Raw genomic sequence first — 16,169 nt, forward strand, 5'->3', positions numbered from 1 at the left:
CGGGCAGCAAAGGGGCCCCTGCAAAGGCTGAGCCCACCAACACCTTGTGCAAGCAGCAAGGCCGCGGTTGGGTGTGTGGGGCAGAGCCCATGGTGCCATGTCCTTGGAGGGGAAACCTCAAGGCACAGCGTCTGGGGCGGAGGGGAGCTGAGGGCACAGGGTTCCCGGCGTGCCGTGTCCCCAGGGTGGAGGGCACATGGGGAAGGGGAGGGTCTGGGGTGCAGAGAAGCGCTCCCCGTGTGAGGTGCCCAGGAGGGGATAGCACAGGATGAAGGTCCCGAGGGCAGAGGCGAGCCCAGGGTGCAGAACCACGGTGGGTGCAGGTTCCCAGGAGAGAGCTGAACCGGGGTGCAGATTTCCGGGGTTCAGGGTCCCTGGGGCAGGGGGTGGCGCAGGGTGCGGGGGCAGAGCAGAGCCCAGGCTGCGGGTCCCCGGGGTGCAGGATCCCGGGGGCGAGCCGTGTGCGGGGGCAGCCCGCACCCCGGGGGTCCCGACGCGGTGCCCGGGGGCGCGGCCGGCGGGGTGCCCCGGGGGCGCCCCGAGGGCGCGGCGGGGGGCCGGGACGGGGGCGGGGGCCGGGCTGGGGGGGCGGGGGGGTGGGGGCCGCCGTTCGCGGCGCTAGGACCGGGCGCGGCGGCGGGCGGAGCCTCCCCGCCGCTCGCCCCTCCGCCCGGCCGCTGCGGCAGTGTCTCGGAGGCGGGCAGGCGGCCGGTCCCTCCGGTCCACCCGGCAGCATCCCGGCCCCGCCATGGCTGGCGTCGGCTTCGCGGCGCACCGCCTGGAGCTGCTCGCCTCCTACCAGGACGTGATCGGCGAGGACAGCCCCACCGACTGGTGAGCGCGCCCGCCGCCGCCGCCCCTTTGTCCCCGCCGCCGCCGCCGCCCTTTGTGCACGGAGCCGCCCGGTAACACCGGCCGCGCCCCGCGCTGCGCCCCCCGCCGCTCCGGGCCCGCCGTGCCGGGAGCCCCGGCACACAAAGGCGGGCGGGGCGGCGGGGGGGTGTGCCCGGCCCGGTGCCCGCACCTGCCCGCCGCCGCCGCACCGAGCCGGGGCGCGGTCCCCGCTTTGTCTGCGCCGGGCCGGCACGTGCGAGCGCCGGGACCCGCCGCCCCCGGGAGCCCCCGGCACGGCCCGACCCCCCCGCCGGGCAGCGAGCGTGGGGAGCGGGGGGGTCTGCGCACGGCGGGGAGGGCCCAGGGGTGCCCCCGGTGCTGGGCCCGGCTCCGGGTCCCTCGCCATTGTCTAGAGCCGGAGCCGCGGACAGGGGCTCCCGGGGGGAGGGAACGGGGCGCCCCCAGCCCGACCCCGCTCCCGGCCGGCCCCGGCGGCGGGCGGCACCTCAGCCCCGCGGAGCAAGGCCTGCGGCCGCGGGGGGGACCGGGCATCCCCGCCTCGGCCCCTCTGTCCCCGGCCCCCCCAGCTCCCGGGGTGCCCTAACCGCGGGGGGCCGCGGTGCCTCTGCCCGGGACCGCCCCGCCGGGCTGGGGCTGCTGCGGGCTCGGGTGGGGGGTGGCGTCCCCCGGGGGGACCCCCCGGACTGCCCTGCCCAGCCTGCACCCCCCGTGCTGGGCACCCCGTGCTGCGGGTGCCAGAGCCCGGCCGGATCCAGGCCCTGCCGTAGCCGGCGCAGGAGCCCACAGGGAGCATCTCCCCACTGCCACCCCAATTCTCCCAGCGCCCACCTGCATCTCCCAGCCCCACCCGGGTACCGTGGGGCTGGCTGGGGCCCTTGGCCCCCAGGAACCCCCTCCTTGCCCCCCATGGTTGCCTGTGCCATGCGTGGGGCGTGCTGCTGGCACCCTGGGGTGCAGCTCGCTGGGCAGAGCCAGGGTGCTGGGCAGTGTTGGGTGCTGGGTGCGTGCTGTGCATGCTGCTTTCTGGCCAGGGTGCGTGCCGTGCACCCACCACCCAGCTGGGGTGCACTCATCCCCCAGCAGGATTGCACCCTGCTCTCTAGCTGTGTCCCTGCTCTTGGGGCAGGGCTGGGAGCCCCCGGGGCTGTGTGGGCCTGGGCAGCTGCTGCTCCCCACCAGCCCTGGTCTCCGGGGAGCCCCGTGATCCTGCCGCCAGCACAAGGGCGCCGTGGGCGAGTGTGGTGCGTGTTGCCGGCCAGGAGGCAGCTGTCAGCCCTGGGTACATCTCGCTTCCCGGCATCCGCTGCAAAGGAGCCCTCCCTGCCAAAGCTGCTGAGAGCAGCAGAAACAGTTCCCGGGAAGGCGAGCACCGGGGCCAGGCCACCCCACACCTCCAGCAGTGAGCCCCGGCCAGGCAGCGAGCCTCCGCTACCTCCATCCATCCCTGGGGCTGAGCTCACCCCATTGTCCCCAGCCCCTCCTTCCTGTGGTCACCGGGGATGCCCTGCACTCGGTGCCATTGGGAGCAGCATCCCCGCTGCAGGACCCAGTGCCTGGGTGTGGGATAAGAGGTGATGCTGGGAGGGCTGCATCGGACAGGGGTGATGGGGACCGTCCCCTGGCAGTGGCCCAGCCTGGCTGAGCCAGGGGCTGTGAGGACACTGCGCTGGAGCCCGGCCCTGGGCTGGTGCTGGGGGATGCCGCGCTCTCCCCCGGCCGGGATCCCTGTGTTTAGTCTGGGATTCCCCGGCCCCACGCCTGGTCCTGGAGGGTCCGAGCGTCCCCTCCCCCTGCCCGGCCCCGCGGAGGCTGCTGGGGCCCATTACTCGATCGGAAAGGAATTTGGTGCTGCTTTCTGAGCACGCCGACTCCCTGGAGCTCCCAGCCACATTGGAAACACATGTGCCCGGGCTGGGGCAATGCTCCCCCTCCCCGGCTGTGCCGTGGGGGGCGGGCAGCTGCGGGTGCTCCGGGTGCTGGCACCCACAGGCACTGCTCCGCCTGCTCCAGTGAGCAGTGGGGCTGTGTGAAGGCAGTGGGGCTGCTGTCCCCTTGGCAGGGTGATGGGGGATCCTTGCTGGAGTCCCTCCGCCGCAGGGAGCCCTCCTCCCTGGGCTGCATGAGGCACCTCTGCCTATGGGTGACCCACATGCCCAGAGCCCAGGAGGTGGGAAGGGGCCGTACGGGCTGGGTGAAGGGTTAAAGCCTGTGGAAGGGGGTGAGCGATGCATGATGCTGTCTGCACCCACTCTGGCACAGCTGGTCCCCACTGCCAGGGCTTGTGGTGAAGCTGTTGGGCTGCGGGTCCCTGAGGGCACCCCCAGGGATGCTGCTGTCCCCAGCACAGCCCTGCTGTCCCCTGACTGGAAACCTCCGGATCCTCCATCCCGGCATGGGGTCAGGCCATGCCACTGGGCTGCGCTCAGGGCAGGGCTGTTTGCATGGCTGTGCCCGGGGTGATGGGACCCTGCCAAGCCCTGGCTGCCCTGGGGGCACCCCTGGGTGCAGGCAGCAGCACTGTGCTCGGGTGCCACCCTGCATGGCGGGGTCCCGGGGTGGGGAGAACAGGCTGGGGGCACACACAGACTCCCCAGGCAGCGTCGCTGTGGCTCTGCTCGACTTGTTTCCTCCCCTCTGCAGTCAGCTCCGTCCCACCCTGCGAGCCCCCAAGCCCTGCCTGCGGCCCTGGGCTCCCCCAAACTACCGCCATCCCCCCCATTCTTGGGGGATCACTGCAGGTCCCCCGGGCCAGGGCTGTGGTTGCAGGCGGGGGCTGCATTTGCTGCCCTTCCCTGGCACAGGCATCGCAGACGGCGCTTTGCAGCTGCTTTGCCGGCTCCAGGCTGGGAGCCGGCGCCGGCTGGGGCAGCCGATTAGCGGGATCGGGATGTACGGATTAAAGTCAATCTTGTTGGCGCAATTATCTGCGGCTCGCTGCCGGGGGCTCGGGGGGTGGTGGGTGCCGGGGGGACGGAGAGAGGCCCCACTCCGTGTTAGGCACCCGCCTGTCTTCCCCTTGTTTTTCAGCTTCCTGGGTCCAGATAGGGCCCCAGTTTGGGGGTGGCTCTGCCCATAAGGGCCCCCCCGATTCCCATCCCTGAGCCCAGCCGCTGTCTGGAAGCTGTGAGCTTGGAGGACAGCTCTGCCCGGCACCGTGGGGATTTTGGCACTCCAGCAAGCACTGCGCGGGCGCCGCCAGCCGAATGCTGATCGGCAGAGCCACCCGGCTGCCCCGGCAGGCACAGGGATGGGGGGGGTCCAGCACGGGCGGCCCCGGCTTTCCGGGTGCAGCGCGTGACGGTGGCGGGCAGGTTTGGGTGCCTGCCAGGCCCCGGCAGATCCCCGCTGCCTGCCTGCCTCCCCCGCTCCCCTCCGCTAATCACCTCGTCATCAGGGCGAGCTGCATCCCAGCTGGGATGGGGGGTTGCCATGGCGATGGAGGATGCTGGTTGCCTAGCAACATCCATCCCCTCGCCCACCCGCCCTGGACTGATTCGGCATGTGTCCTCCCCTCCCCCCCCCCATAGCTGGCTGCACGCCCCTGGGGAGGTGCGGGCTGGCGGGGGTCCCCATGGAGCCCCGGGGGGGGCTGGCCTGGGCGCTACAGGAGCGAGAGGGGGTTTCCCATCCGCCGGGAATGGTTTCCAAGGAACAGTCTCCATGACGGCCCTATCACACCCCAGCGGCACATTGATTTGCTGCTGCTGGTGCTCCAGCGTCCTCCCCCGGCCCGGTGCCTGCCGGGCGGTGGCTCACGCAGCCAGGCACGTGAGCGGCCCCGAGTTCCCTGCCCGGGCGCACGGCTGTCCCCGGAGCTGGTCGGTAACCAGTGGGCCCAGGGGGACGACAGGGATGGGCGGACAAGAGGCTGCGAGGGCACGGTGGCTTGTGGCATGGCAGCCTGTTGTCTGTGAGTGGCATCGCCCAGCTGGTCCCTGTGCCCAAGTGACCCCTCTGTCCCCAACTTTGGGACCCTGCCCCACAGCTGCCAGCTGGCAGGGAGGGGAATAGGCGCTGCCCGCAGTCCTGCCTGCCCTGCCTGGCAGCCTGGCCCCTCTCGGTGGCGATGGGCAAGGGGTTGGGGTGGCTGTGTGTCATCCTGGTGACACCTGGTCGGTCCCCCGGGACCTGCCCTGACCTCAGTGTGAGCAGAATGGGGAAGGGGGGGGGGGCGCCCCACACTCCCCCTGGCTCATCCATGCTGTCTCCCCAGGGCCCTCTACACATATGAGGATGGCTCCGATGACCTGAAGCTGGCAGCATCGGGAGGTAAGGTCCTCTGTCCCTGCTTGGCTCTGCCGGCGTTTTCCCCGGCACCCATCCTGGTGCCAGGTGGATGTGGGCTGACAGTGCTGTGCCAGGCGGAGGTTTGCTGGAGCTCTCTGGCCACTTTGAGATCCAGAAGGTGATGTACGGATTCTGCAGTGTCAAGGACCCCCAGGCCGTGCTCCCCAAATATGTCCTCGTCAACTGGGTGAGTGGGGGAGGCCATGCTGGGGGGGGGGGCTGTGCCCACCGGGGCTGCAGTGTTGGCAGGAGCATGGCTGGGTGCGAGGGAGGAGCCCGCAGTGGCTGGGGGGTGTGTGTGGGTGCCCCACAGTCCTGCTGCCCCATGGTGGTCAGTGGGGTGGGGGTCACCCTGCTGCCCCTCCCCGGCTCAGCCCCTCCCCGGCTGCCGCAGGTGGGCGAAGATGTGCCGGATGCCCGCAAGTGTGCCTGCGCCAGCCACGTGGCCAAGATCGCCGAGTTCTTTCAGGTGGGTGACGCCGGGGAGGGGGACGATGCCCCTGGGGCACCAACCCCAGTCCCTGATGGCTGCTCACCGTCTCCCCCCCCCAGGGCGTGGACGTCATCGTCAACGCCAGCAGCGTGGAGGATATCGACCCGGGGGCCATCGGGCAGCGGCTCTCCAACGGGCTGGCCCGCGTCTCCAGCCCGGTGCTGCACCGCCTGCGGCTGCGGGAGGACGAGAACGCCGAGCCCGTGGTAATGTCCCCATGGCGGTGATGGCGATGATGGCGGCGATGGCGGCGGGCGTGGGGCATCCCTCCCGCCCAGTGCTCCTGTCTGCCGCAGCCCGTCACCCCGTGTGCCGCTTACTGTTATTCCCCCTCACTGATCCCAGCCCCTCCGCCCCCCCTGCCTCTCCTCCGTCCCAGGGCACCACTTACCAGAAAACCGACGCCACCGTGGAGATGAAGCGGCTCAACCGGGAGCAGTTCTGGGAACAAGCCAAGGTGGGGTACATGGGGGGCAGCCAGTGGCCCCCCATGGAGTGGGGTGAGCCACCGGTGGGCTGATGGGTAGCCGCATCCTTCACCCCCCCCCCTCCACCAGAAAGAGGAGGAATTGCGTAAGGAGGAGGAGCGGAAAAAGGCCCTGGACGCCCGGCTGCGGTTCGAGCAGGAGCGGATGGAGCAGGAGCGGCTGGAGCAGGAGGAGCGGGAGCGGCGCTACCGGGAGCGGGAGGAGCAGATCGAGGAGCACAGGCACGGCAGAGGCCGGGGTGGGGGGGCGGGGGCTGTGTCCCCTGAGATGCAGGATTCTCACCCACACAGGATGCTTCTGCCCATGCTGTGAGCGGCTGGGTGGGCGCATGGGTGTTAGTCCCGCCGAGGATGGGGCCGGGCAGGGAGTGGCGGGCAGGGGCTGGCAGGAGCCGGTGCCCAGCCCCTCTCCCGTGCCCCGTTGCAGGCGGAAGCAGCAGAGCCTGGAGGCGGAGGAGGCCCGGCAGCGCCTGAAGGAGCAGTCCATCTTCGTAAGTGCTGTGGTGGCAGGTGGCAGGCACAGGGCTGGGACCAGGGCCGTAGCTGGAGCTGCCGCCTGACACCTCCCCAGGGAAGGGCTTTTCCCAGCCGGGCATCCGGGGCATCCTGGGTCCATGGGGTGTGTGTGTGGGTGTGTGACACCGCCGCATCTCTTCCCAGGGGGAGCAGCAAGAGGAGGACGACAGGCAGCAGCTCAGGAAATCGGAGTCGGAGGTGGAGGTGAGTGCGGCGGCAGCCATACCTGGTGCCAGTCCTCACCCCTCAGCCAGCGGTGCCCACAGCTGGACAGGGACCCAGCTGGGGGTTGCGGGGGGGTTGGTTCCGCAGCCCCATGCCACCGGGGCAGTGGGTCTCAGCCACCCCTGTCCCCACAGGAGGCTGCTGCCATCATCGCTCAGCGGCCCGACAACCCCCGGGACTTCTTCAAGCAGCAGGAGCGGGTGGCATCGGGCAGCAGCGACACCGTCTCACCGGGTAGCCACAGGACAGGTGAGGGGCTGGGCGGGGCTGTGGGCACTGGGGGGGCCCAGAGAGGCTGGGGGGGTCTGCGGGCTGCCGAGCAGGTGAGTGCGGTGCCGCTGGGGCTCCCTGCAGCTCAGCAGGTCGCCGCGGGATCTGGGGGCACCAGTGCTGTAATGTGGGGAGGCGGTGTCCCCTCTGCCGTCCCCGGTGCCGCGATGGTGGGTGCCAGGGGCATGAGGATGGCAGGGGGTCGTCGTGCTTTGCCGTGCCACCACCACTGCTGCCGCCACCACTACACTTTGTGGCCCCTGCCGCTGGGGCAGCTTGGCAGGGGCTGGGGCTGGATGCCAGGGAGAGGTCTTCTGCAAGGGGCGGGTGCATCCTGCTTGCTCGGGTGTCATCTGCCCACCGTCACGTCTGCCCACCGTCACGGCACCACACCAGCAGCCATGGTGGCAGCATGGTCAGGGTGCGGCTGGGGAGGCAGCGGAGGGTCAGGTTGTGGCTCGGGAAGGAAACTTTTCCCACGGGGTCAGCTAAAAGGGGCAGGAGTGAGTGGGGCAGGTGTGGGGCACCCATGTGCCCTACGGCATGCCCGCTCCAAGGTCCCCACTGCCAGGGTGGATGCCTGTGGTGGTGCAGGACACCCTGCTTTTGGGTCGGGGTGATGCCAGCAGGTCTCTGGCTGTGGCAGTGGGGCTGTCCCTGCAGAGTGCTGGCCATGGGGTGGGGGTGGCTGGGCAGGGGGTGCCCCACAGGGAAGCTGGGCTGCCCCACAGTCTGGGGTCCAGCTCTGGGACTCTCTTCATGGCTCTAGGGCTGGCTGTCCCGGCGGGCACCTCCAGCTGTGGGGCCATGTCATGGGGCTGCGCTGGGGGGGCTGCGCTGGGGGGCTGTGCCGTGGGGCTGTGCCGGGGTTGGGGGCCTGTGATGTGTCTTCTTGCTGTGGGGTCATGCCATGGGTCATGCCGTGGGGCTGTGCTGTGGAGTTGTGCCTCAGGGCAATGCTGTGGGGATGTGCCGTGGGTCGTGCTGTGGGCTGTGTGTTGTGGCCAAACCATGGAGCTGTGCCGTGGGTTGTGCCGTGAGTTCATGCTGTGGGGCCGTGCTGTGCCTGAGCAGATAGTTGGCCCCATGGCTGTGTCTGGCCTCTCTCCCCACCTGGCCACTTAATGCTGCCTCCTGTCCTTCTGTCCTGCTGTCTTTCCATCCTTCTGTCCTGCCATCCTCCTATCCCGCTGTCAGTGCTGCCTCCCATCCTGCCGTCCTCCCATCCTGGTGCCCCGGTGCCCCAGCCCTGCCACGGCCGTGCTGAGCAGGGACTGACCCATCTCTTTGCTCTCTCTCTCTCTCCGTCCGTCCGTCTGTCTGTCTTTCTTTTTCTCAGCAGGTCGTCTGCACTGTCCTTTCATAAAGACAGCTGACAGTGGGCCACCTTCTTCCTCCTCCTCCTCCTCCTCCCCCCCACGGACCCCCTTCCCCTATATCACCTGCCACCGCACCCCAAATCTCTCCTCTTTCTTCCCATGTAGGTAGCTGGGAGCCCCCAGGTGTGCAGCTCCGGGGGTCGAACCGCGGGTGGCCACCCCACAGCTCACCCCAGCCCCACGGCACACCGGACCGACAGCAGAGGCAGTGCTGCTCCCACAGGCACCCCAAGGGGGCCGGGCACCCAGGCGGGGGCTGCGCCCACACCCATGGGCACCCTGCACGCCCTGGCTGGGGCTGGCCCCATGATGGGCACTGTGCCCCTGGGGTGGGGGGATGCAGCAGGCTGTGCCTGTGGGGCAGCTTGTGCCCGCGGTACAGGGAGGGGGCACTGGGCAGGCTGTGCCCACGGGACAGATGGAGACAGGGCAGAGCTGGGCCCGCGGAGATGATGCTCTGCCATGGGATGGACATGGCTGTGCCCACGGGGTGGAGGGGGCACAGGGCAGGCTCTGCTCATGGGGCAGAGGCGGGTGGGGCAGGCTGTGCCCATGGGGCAGGCTGTGCCTTGGACCACGCAGGACTGTGCCCATGGGGCAGTGTGGGATGGAAGAGCCTGTGCCCAGGATCATGTGGGGCTGTGCCCATGGGGCAGAAGGGGCCAGGTGGTGCCTGGGGCCATGTGGGTCTGTGTCCCTCCCAGCCGGGGGTAGCAGGGCACAGAGCTGTGCCTGCAGAGGCGAGGCTATGCCAGGGCCCAGCTGAATGATATGCGGGCAGGGCCAGCATGCACCACAGCAGGTATGGGGCTGCCTGTCCCTGTACCTGGCGGATGTGGGGGCTGCGGCTGCATGGGGCTGGTGGGGATGCCTGGATGGGAGCATGGTGGTTGCTGCACCCATGGGTGCCTCTGCCCCACCACCACAGGAGGGGATGACGTGGTAGTAGGTACATGGTGATGTGCATTTGACAGCTCATGGCCAGGTTGGTGTGGGGCAGGAGCAGGGGCAGCGCTGGGGTGCTGGTCCCCATGATGTGGGCAGCCCCCCCACGCCACCCTGTCTCCCTTGTCTGCAGGCAGCCAGTCGGACGCCTACCGCAAGGCCTCGGCAGCGGGCTGCAGCCCCTGCGAGTCCAGCCCGGCCGCCACGCCGCTGGGCGAGCCGGGCACCCGTGCATCGGGTGATGAGGCACCGGCAACGCCCAAAGGTGGGCACAGGGCTGGCGCTGCCTGCCCCTGCCTGGGGCTGCCCGGGCGCATCTCCGCGGTTCCCCGCAGCACATCCCCTGCTGCAGCCCCTTCAACTCCTCTGCATCCCCTGCTGCAGCCCTGCTAACCTCCCTTGCATTGCTTAGTGCATCCATGCTGTCTCGTCTGCATCCCTCGGTATATCCCCCGCCGTCTCTATGTCCCCCAGTGCATCCGCGCCGTATCTGCTGCTCCGCGCCAGTGCATCCCCGCCGTCTCTGCTGCATCTCCTCAGTGCAGCTCCGCCGTCATTGTTCCATCTCTGCCGTCTCCAGTGCATATTCTAACACCAGTGCATCCCTGCTGTCGCTGTTGCACGTCTTTCCCACCGTGCATCCCCCCCATCTCCAGTGCGTTGCCCCAGTCAGTGCATCTTTGCCAGTGCGTCCCCCCACTCCGTACATGCCCGCCATGTCTGCAGCATCACCCCAGTGCAGCCCCCCAATGCAACCCTGCTCTATCAGCACCATGCCCCCAGTACCTCCCTGCCAGTGTTGCTGCTTCCCTTCATGCATCCCTGCTGTCCCACTGCATCCCCAGTGCATCCCAGCCAGCTCTGCTGCAGTCCTCCTGTGTCCCTGCTGCATCCCCACTGGCCCCTTTGCATCCTCTGGTGCATCCCAGCTTTCCCTTCTGCATCTTTCCAGTGGATCCCCCTGCCCGTTCCCTCCACATCCCCCTGCGCCTTCCAGCTACTGCCCCCCCACCCCAGCAGGGCCAGCCACCCCCCAAGGGATCACCTTGCTTCCTCCCACCCCACGTCCCCTTGGTACCTGCCATCGGGGACCTGCCATCTGTCCCCTCCCATCTGTCCCCTCCCTGCCCAGCCACTGCCACCCATCCTGCAGCATCTCACCGCTGCTGCACCCAGACGAAAGGACGTACCCCCCACCCCCCCACACCCCCCCCGCCAGCTGCAGCCCTGTCCCTGGGTGTCCCCCAGCCCTGGACGAGGGGGTCTGTCCCCACTGACTGCTGTGTTCCCCCCCCTTGCAGACTCCCCCAGCCCCAGCGCCCAGGAGGCCGGGCCAGCAGCCCCCGAGCAGCACTGGCCTTTCCCCGGGCCCGAGGACAAGGCCACTGAGCCCCACGGGGACGAGCCCGGCCCCAGGCCCGTGTGGACAGCGGGGGGTGACACCCTGGGGGACCTGGTGACCCTGGAGCCCGCTGAGCCCTCCCCGCCACCCACGGCTGCCGAGCCCCAGCCCGGGGGGACCCCCAACCCCGAGACCCTCATCGACCTGTGGCAGAGTGACGGGGCGACACCCCCCGCTGCCTGGCCCATGCCTGCCACCCCCATTCCCGAGGGCCCCCCAGCTGCGCTGCCCGACGAGGGGGCCCTGCTGAGCCTGGACGAGCTGCCCGAGCCCCCTGCCACCTTCTGCGACGCAGAGCAGGAGGAGGAGGCAGCTGGGGGGGGGGACCCCCCGCCCCGGGGGCTCGGCTGCCAGCATGCCCCCCAGGAGGACGCGCCGGGCCGAGAGAGCCCCCCCATCACCAACGGGGAGATGGCCCCCAAGGACGGGACGCCGGGTCGTGGGGAGCAGGTGAGCATCGCCAGGGAGGGGACGGGGTCGGGGGGGGGGGGTGACGGGGGGTGGGGGGGGCAAGGGGGTCTGACAGGCTGCACAGCACCCTCACCCCCCCCACCCCCAGGCCAGCGAGGGCTACTTCAGCCAGTCCCAGGAGGAGGAGGTGCCGCCCCCCGAGGAGCCATCGGCCAAAGCCCCCCAGCCCGTCTTCTACAACAAGCCCCCAGGTGAGTGGGGATGGGGATGGTGGGGGTGGTGGGGTCTGTCCCTCCATGGGGCACCCCATGCCACCCTGTACCACTCTGTGGGGCACCCCACACTGCCCTGACATGCCTCCCTCCTGTTGCCGCCCCCCCCCCCCCCCCCAATCCCCCCAGAGATCGACATCACATGCTGGGACACGGACCCCCTGCCCGAGGAGGAGGAAAGCTTCGGGGGGGGCCTGTAGGCCCAGGCCCCACTGCTGGCGCAGGCAGCCCGCCCCGGCCGGCGCGGGGCGCGAGGGGGCCGCAGACGGGGGCCGGGTCTCCCCCCTCACCCCGCCGGGGCCCCGCAGGATGAGGCCTCCGGGTGGGGGTCGCCCCGCTGCGCCCCCACCCCGGGGCACCTTTTACAGCCCCCCATCTCTTTCTCTCTTTTTTAAGTTGTCGGTAGGAGCCGTGTCAGCCCCCCCCTTTAGCAGTCCCCCCCACCCAGTGCCCCAGCATCCCTTTGGGGAGGGGGGGGGGGGGCATGCTCATTCCCTGCCCGGCTGTGGGACAGGGTCCTTGTTCTCTTCGTGCCCCCCTGGGAGCCCCCCATACTTTGCACGAGTTAAAAAAAAAAAAAAAAAAGGAATAATAATAAATGAATATGGCAATAAAGTGACCCGACCGAGGCGAGGCTGTGGCCGGCAGTGCCCCCCCACCCCACCCCCGGCGGGGAGCTGGCGTGGGGCTTTTGCTGTCCCCCCCTCCTTCCATGCCGGGAGCCCCCTTCCCGCCCCGCTTGGCCCCCGCTTGGCCCCTCTCCTCCCCCCATGGTATCTGTTTTTGGAAAGCACAAGTTCTGTACCGGCAGTGTGCTCATGTCTGTTAATAAATAAAGCGACTCCCACAGGGGCTGCAGCCTGCTAGGGGGGTGCTGGGGAGGGCTGGGGGGGACCGCTGCCCCAGGGGGGTCCCATGATGGCAGCCTGCCGGGAGGCGAACCCGAGCCACAAACTTTTATTCTCAAACTGTAACAAACAAAAAATTTAAGAAACAGAGCAGAGTCCGGGTCCCCAGCACCCCCGGCCATGGGGGGGCCGGCAGGGGCCAGACGGGGAACCAGCCCCTTCCACGCCGGCAGCGATGGCCCGCGCCAGGGCGGGCGTCCCCAGGGTGATGCGGGCAACCAAAACCATTCCCCCCCCCGGTGCCGGAGGGGCACCCGCAGCAAGGTCCGGGGGTCCCCCGGGGCCGCCGTTAGACAGCGGTAGTCCTGCCGAAGAGGGGCATGGAGACCGGGAGGTGCCAGGGTCCCGGCTCGTAGGTGTCCCTGCTGCTGAGCTCCGAGTCCGTCCAGCTGGGAAACATGCGGGGGGAGCACTCTGCCTGCAGGTAGAGGTCCGGGCAGGCAGGGCCAGGGCTGGCCGAGCGGGGCAGGTGCAGTGCCGAACCGTAGCCGGCATCCAGGAAAAGGGGTTTGTAGCTGGGGGGCTGCTCCTGCTTCTCCAGCCGCTCGTGGCTCAGGAAGGGGGCGTTGATTTTGCGGTAGAGCCCCCGCGTGTCCATCAGCACCTCGCTGTACGGCGGGGGGGGCTCCGCCATCAGCAGTGCTTCCTCGTAGCACGGTGGCTTTGACAGGTCCGACTCTGCAAGGCAAAGCCCCCCCCGGACCCCCGCTGCCATCAGCGCTGCACCCCAGCTCTCATGCCATATCACACCCAAAAAAGGGGAAGGCACGTGCACCGGGGATGCCGAGAGCCCCTCCCTGCTCCTTACCGTGCCGGCAGCTCCAGGGCCGGGGGGGTGGGATGTGGTGGGGGTGATGATGGTGGGGCTCAAGGCGGAGGCGGTGGGGAATGGCGATGCCGGGGGGGCTGCCCCCATAACCCTCGTAGTGCAGCGGCTCCAGCTCCAGCGCACGCAGGCTCTGCTCCCGCAGCCGCTCCTCCTGCTGCCGCTTCACCCGCCGCCGCAGGTAGCTGCAGAAGCAGCACAGCAGCACGATGAGCCCCCAGATGAGCCAGAAGCCCGCGAAGCAGGTGAGGAAGGTGTAGGTGCCCTGGGACATCACCATCTTGGCTGCCAGCCCCGGGGGGAGGCCCCTGCCTCTCCCTGCCCTCGGGGTGGGGGAAGGGATGCTCAGGGCAGTGGCAGGGCCAGGGCAGGACCCGATGCTGTCAGGGCCACAGAGGGCATCTCCCCAGGCTGTGCCCGGCGGCGTCTCCTCCGGCCCGCGGGCGCCCGCTGTCAGGGGTCCGTCCTTGCCATGGAGCCGTGGGGGGCTGGAGCGGGTGGGTCAGGCCTGGGTGCGCTGGGCGGGCGGTGGGGCGGGGGGCCGGCGGGGCGGGCGGCGGGGTGATGGGGCTGGTGGGGTCCTGCTGCCCATCGCTGGGAGGGGGCCGCCTGGGAGGGGGCCCTGCAACGAGACAGACCGGAGCACGAGCATGAGCGTGGTGGGGAATGCGGCTGCCCCGTTCCCATGGCGACTCGCTCCACATGAGCACTGGTGCCCGCAGCTGGTGGGGAGCTGTGCCCCACACAACCCCCCGCCATCACCCCCACAGCTGCAAACACCCCCCCCCAGCACCCCGCCACAGTGCTGCTGGGCACCCCAGGGCGGGAGATGCATGCTGTGGCCCCGCAGCATTGACGCCCTTGAGGTCATGGGGCATCTGCTGGCATCCCACCCTCCTGCCCACCCAGCGCACCCCGAATTGGCTGCAGAGCCTGGGCAGCTTGGCCCCTGCGCTGCCCCACAGCCGGGTGCCCCGTGGTGTCCCAGGGATGAGGAGGGACACGCGGAGCCGGCAGCCAGCTGCTTGCGGCACGTGGCACTTGTGGGAGCACGTGCACCACAGCCATCACTGGCCTCATGTCCACCGGGGAAGGTCAGGGGATGGTGGCACCTCAACACGGCAATGCAGGGAGGGGAGTTGGTGGCAATGGGAACTGTCACCCCTGCCAGATCCCTGCCTTCAGGCAGGTTGACAGCCCAGTCACGTCTGGCCAAGCACCGAACAGGGACGGGGGAGGGCCGTGCACATCAGCGAGCGGGGAGCAGCACCCATGGGTGCTTGCAGGCATGCACGTAAGCACCTGTCAGTGGTGCTATTATCGTGGTGTGGGATAAAATGGGCTTGCCATGGGGGAGCGGGGAGGAGGGCGAGCACTGGAGCGGCAGCGGCCAAGGGCACTGTGGAGGTGCCGCTGCTCCCACGTGCCTCTGCTTGGCGAAGGGGCACAGGGTGCAGGGCCGTGCTGCCGGCGAGGGGACCGTGCCAGGGTCACCGTGTGCCGAGGGGGCTGGCAGGGCAGCGGGAAGGGCAGGCAGCAGGGCCGGAGGGCCGAGCTCAGCCGGAAGGAAGGAGGGCTGGGGGAAGGAAGGGGCTGGGGAGCCCTGGCCACGCTCCGACAGGCAGCGGTGGGCAGCGGCGGGCAGCGGGGGCTGCTCCATCATGCAGACAAAAGCAGGGGTAGAGGCAGCATCGGGCTGTGGGGCTTCGGGGAGGGGGTGTCCCTTCCTGGGGTGCCCCAAGCCGCCACCGCTGCCCAGCCAAGGCCAGCTCGGTGCAGGCAGAGCTCGCCGGCCCCGGCTGCAACAGGCTCCCCGCCGGCAGCCTGGGTATCCCCGGGCGGGGGGGGGCACCGTGCGGGAAGGCCCGTCGGTTGAGCACCGGGGAAACGGCCAGGGGTGACACCGGGGACTGGGGCGGGGAGGGCTGGCAGCGTTTGCAGCCGGGCTGTGCGGGGGGAGCGGGGCTGCCGGGGCCGAGGACGTGCGAGCTGGGGGAGGCGCGGAGCCGGGACCGGGAGCCACCCACGCCGGGCGGGGAGCGGACCGGCCGCCCCAGCGCTCCCCGCCGCCCGGCTGGGGGCAGCCGCCGAGCCAGGCCCCGCCGGTACCCCCGGGCCGCCCCGCTGCCCCCGGCCGCGGCCTGGGCCCCTGCTAGCCGGGTCGCATCCCCGCCCCGTGCCTCCGGCGGGAGAGGGAGACCCCGGCCGGGGACCTCCCCGCTCCCGGTGCCGGGCGCGGCAGCCCCCTCCTCCTCCCCCGGGGCGCGCTCCCGGCAGACACGGACAGGAGGCGCGCGCCCCGGTACGCGCCGCGCGCCTCCGCCCCGGCCCCCGGTTCCCGGTGGCGGCAGCCCCGCGCGCCTCCGCCCCGGCCCCGCTGCCTCCGCGCCGCGCAACAGGCGCAGGCACCGCGCCCGCTCCCTCCGCGGCTCCCGTTACCGGCGGCGGCGGCGGCGCACGTGGCTCAGGCGGCGGGCGGCGGCGGCTCCATAGGGCGGCGGGGGGGGGCGGGGAGGGGGGCCCGGTGCGCGCCCGGTGCGCGGCGCCGCCGCCGCCTCCCGGCGCTGTCTTTGTCTCCGGTGAGCGCTCCCGCGCCGCCGCCGCGCGCCGCCCCGCCCGGGCTCCCGCCCCGCCGCTCCGCCCCGCCCTCGGCTCGGGGAGGGACCCAGGAGCCGGCGGGCTCCCTGCACCCCCGCCCCGGGACCCGCCGCCGAGCGGGGGCTACCGGCGGGGCTCCGCACGGGGCGGGGGGAACGAACACTGCCACGGGAATCCCGCCCCCCCCCCCCCCCCCCCCCCCCCCGGGAACGGCCGCGGGATGCCGGTGGCGTGAGGGCCGTGGCATCCCCGGGAGTGGCCGCGGGAGCCCCACGGGGGGGGGGCGGGCGGGGAT

General features: G+C 70.8%; 2 protein-coding genes across 2 annotated transcripts; one reads left to right on the forward strand and one right to left on the reverse strand.

Moving 5' to 3' along the window:
* The first annotated feature begins 736 nt into the window (after window positions 1–736).
* DBN1 (drebrin 1) lies at window positions 737–11,743 on the forward strand. Its single transcript, XM_059825345.1, has 15 exons — window positions 737–834; window positions 5,069–5,124; window positions 5,217–5,329; window positions 5,537–5,611; window positions 5,695–5,841; window positions 6,015–6,092; window positions 6,193–6,344; window positions 6,550–6,613; window positions 6,783–6,842; window positions 6,998–7,112; window positions 8,476–8,613; window positions 9,591–9,722; window positions 10,759–11,309; window positions 11,419–11,521; window positions 11,672–11,743. Exons 1-15 carry the CDS (start codon window positions 749–751, stop codon window positions 11,740–11,742), a joined length of 1,941 nt encoding a protein of 646 aa, XP_059681328.1. The 5' UTR covers window positions 737–748; the 3' UTR covers window position 11,743.
* A 989-nt stretch (window positions 11,744–12,732) lies between these two features.
* On the reverse strand, window positions 12,733–13,591 carry PRR7 (proline rich 7, synaptic). Its single transcript, XM_059825467.1, has 2 exons — window positions 13,259–13,591; window positions 12,733–13,128 (listed from the first exon to the last, which is right to left on the reverse strand). Exons 1-2 carry the CDS (start codon window positions 13,554–13,556, stop codon window positions 12,740–12,742), a joined length of 687 nt encoding a protein of 228 aa, XP_059681450.1. The 5' UTR covers window positions 13,557–13,591; the 3' UTR covers window positions 12,733–12,739.
* Between the last annotated feature and the right edge of the window lie 2,578 nt (window positions 13,592–16,169).

This window comes from Gavia stellata, chromosome 16 (assembly GCF_030936135.1).
Source record: "Gavia stellata isolate bGavSte3 chromosome 16, bGavSte3.hap2, whole genome shotgun sequence".
In the NCBI taxonomy this organism is placed as follows: domain Eukaryota; kingdom Metazoa; phylum Chordata; class Aves; order Gaviiformes; family Gaviidae; genus Gavia; species Gavia stellata.

What these genes read in the sequence shown, in the direction of transcription:
- PRR7 (XM_059825467.1), bottom strand. Translation starts at nt 13,556, where the DNA reads ATGGTGATGTCCCAGGGCACCTACACCTTCCTCACCTGCTTCGCGGGC. An exon ending in GCCCTGGAGCTGCCGGCACG is followed by an intron (nt 13,129 to 13,258) that starts GTAAGGAGCAGG and finishes TTTGCCTTGCAG; the next exon opens with AGTCGGACCTGTCAAAGCCA.
- DBN1 (XM_059825345.1), top strand. Translation starts at nt 749, where the DNA reads ATGGCTGGCGTCGGCTTCGCGGCGCACCGCCTGGAGCTGCTCGCCTCC. An exon ending in CGCCGGGTCGTGGGGAGCAG is followed by an intron (nt 11,310 to 11,418) that starts GTGAGCATCGCC and finishes CCCCACCCCCAG; the next exon opens with GCCAGCGAGGGCTACTTCAG. An exon ending in CTTCTACAACAAGCCCCCAG is followed by an intron (nt 11,522 to 11,671) that starts GTGAGTGGGGAT and finishes CAATCCCCCCAG; the next exon opens with AGATCGACATCACATGCTGG.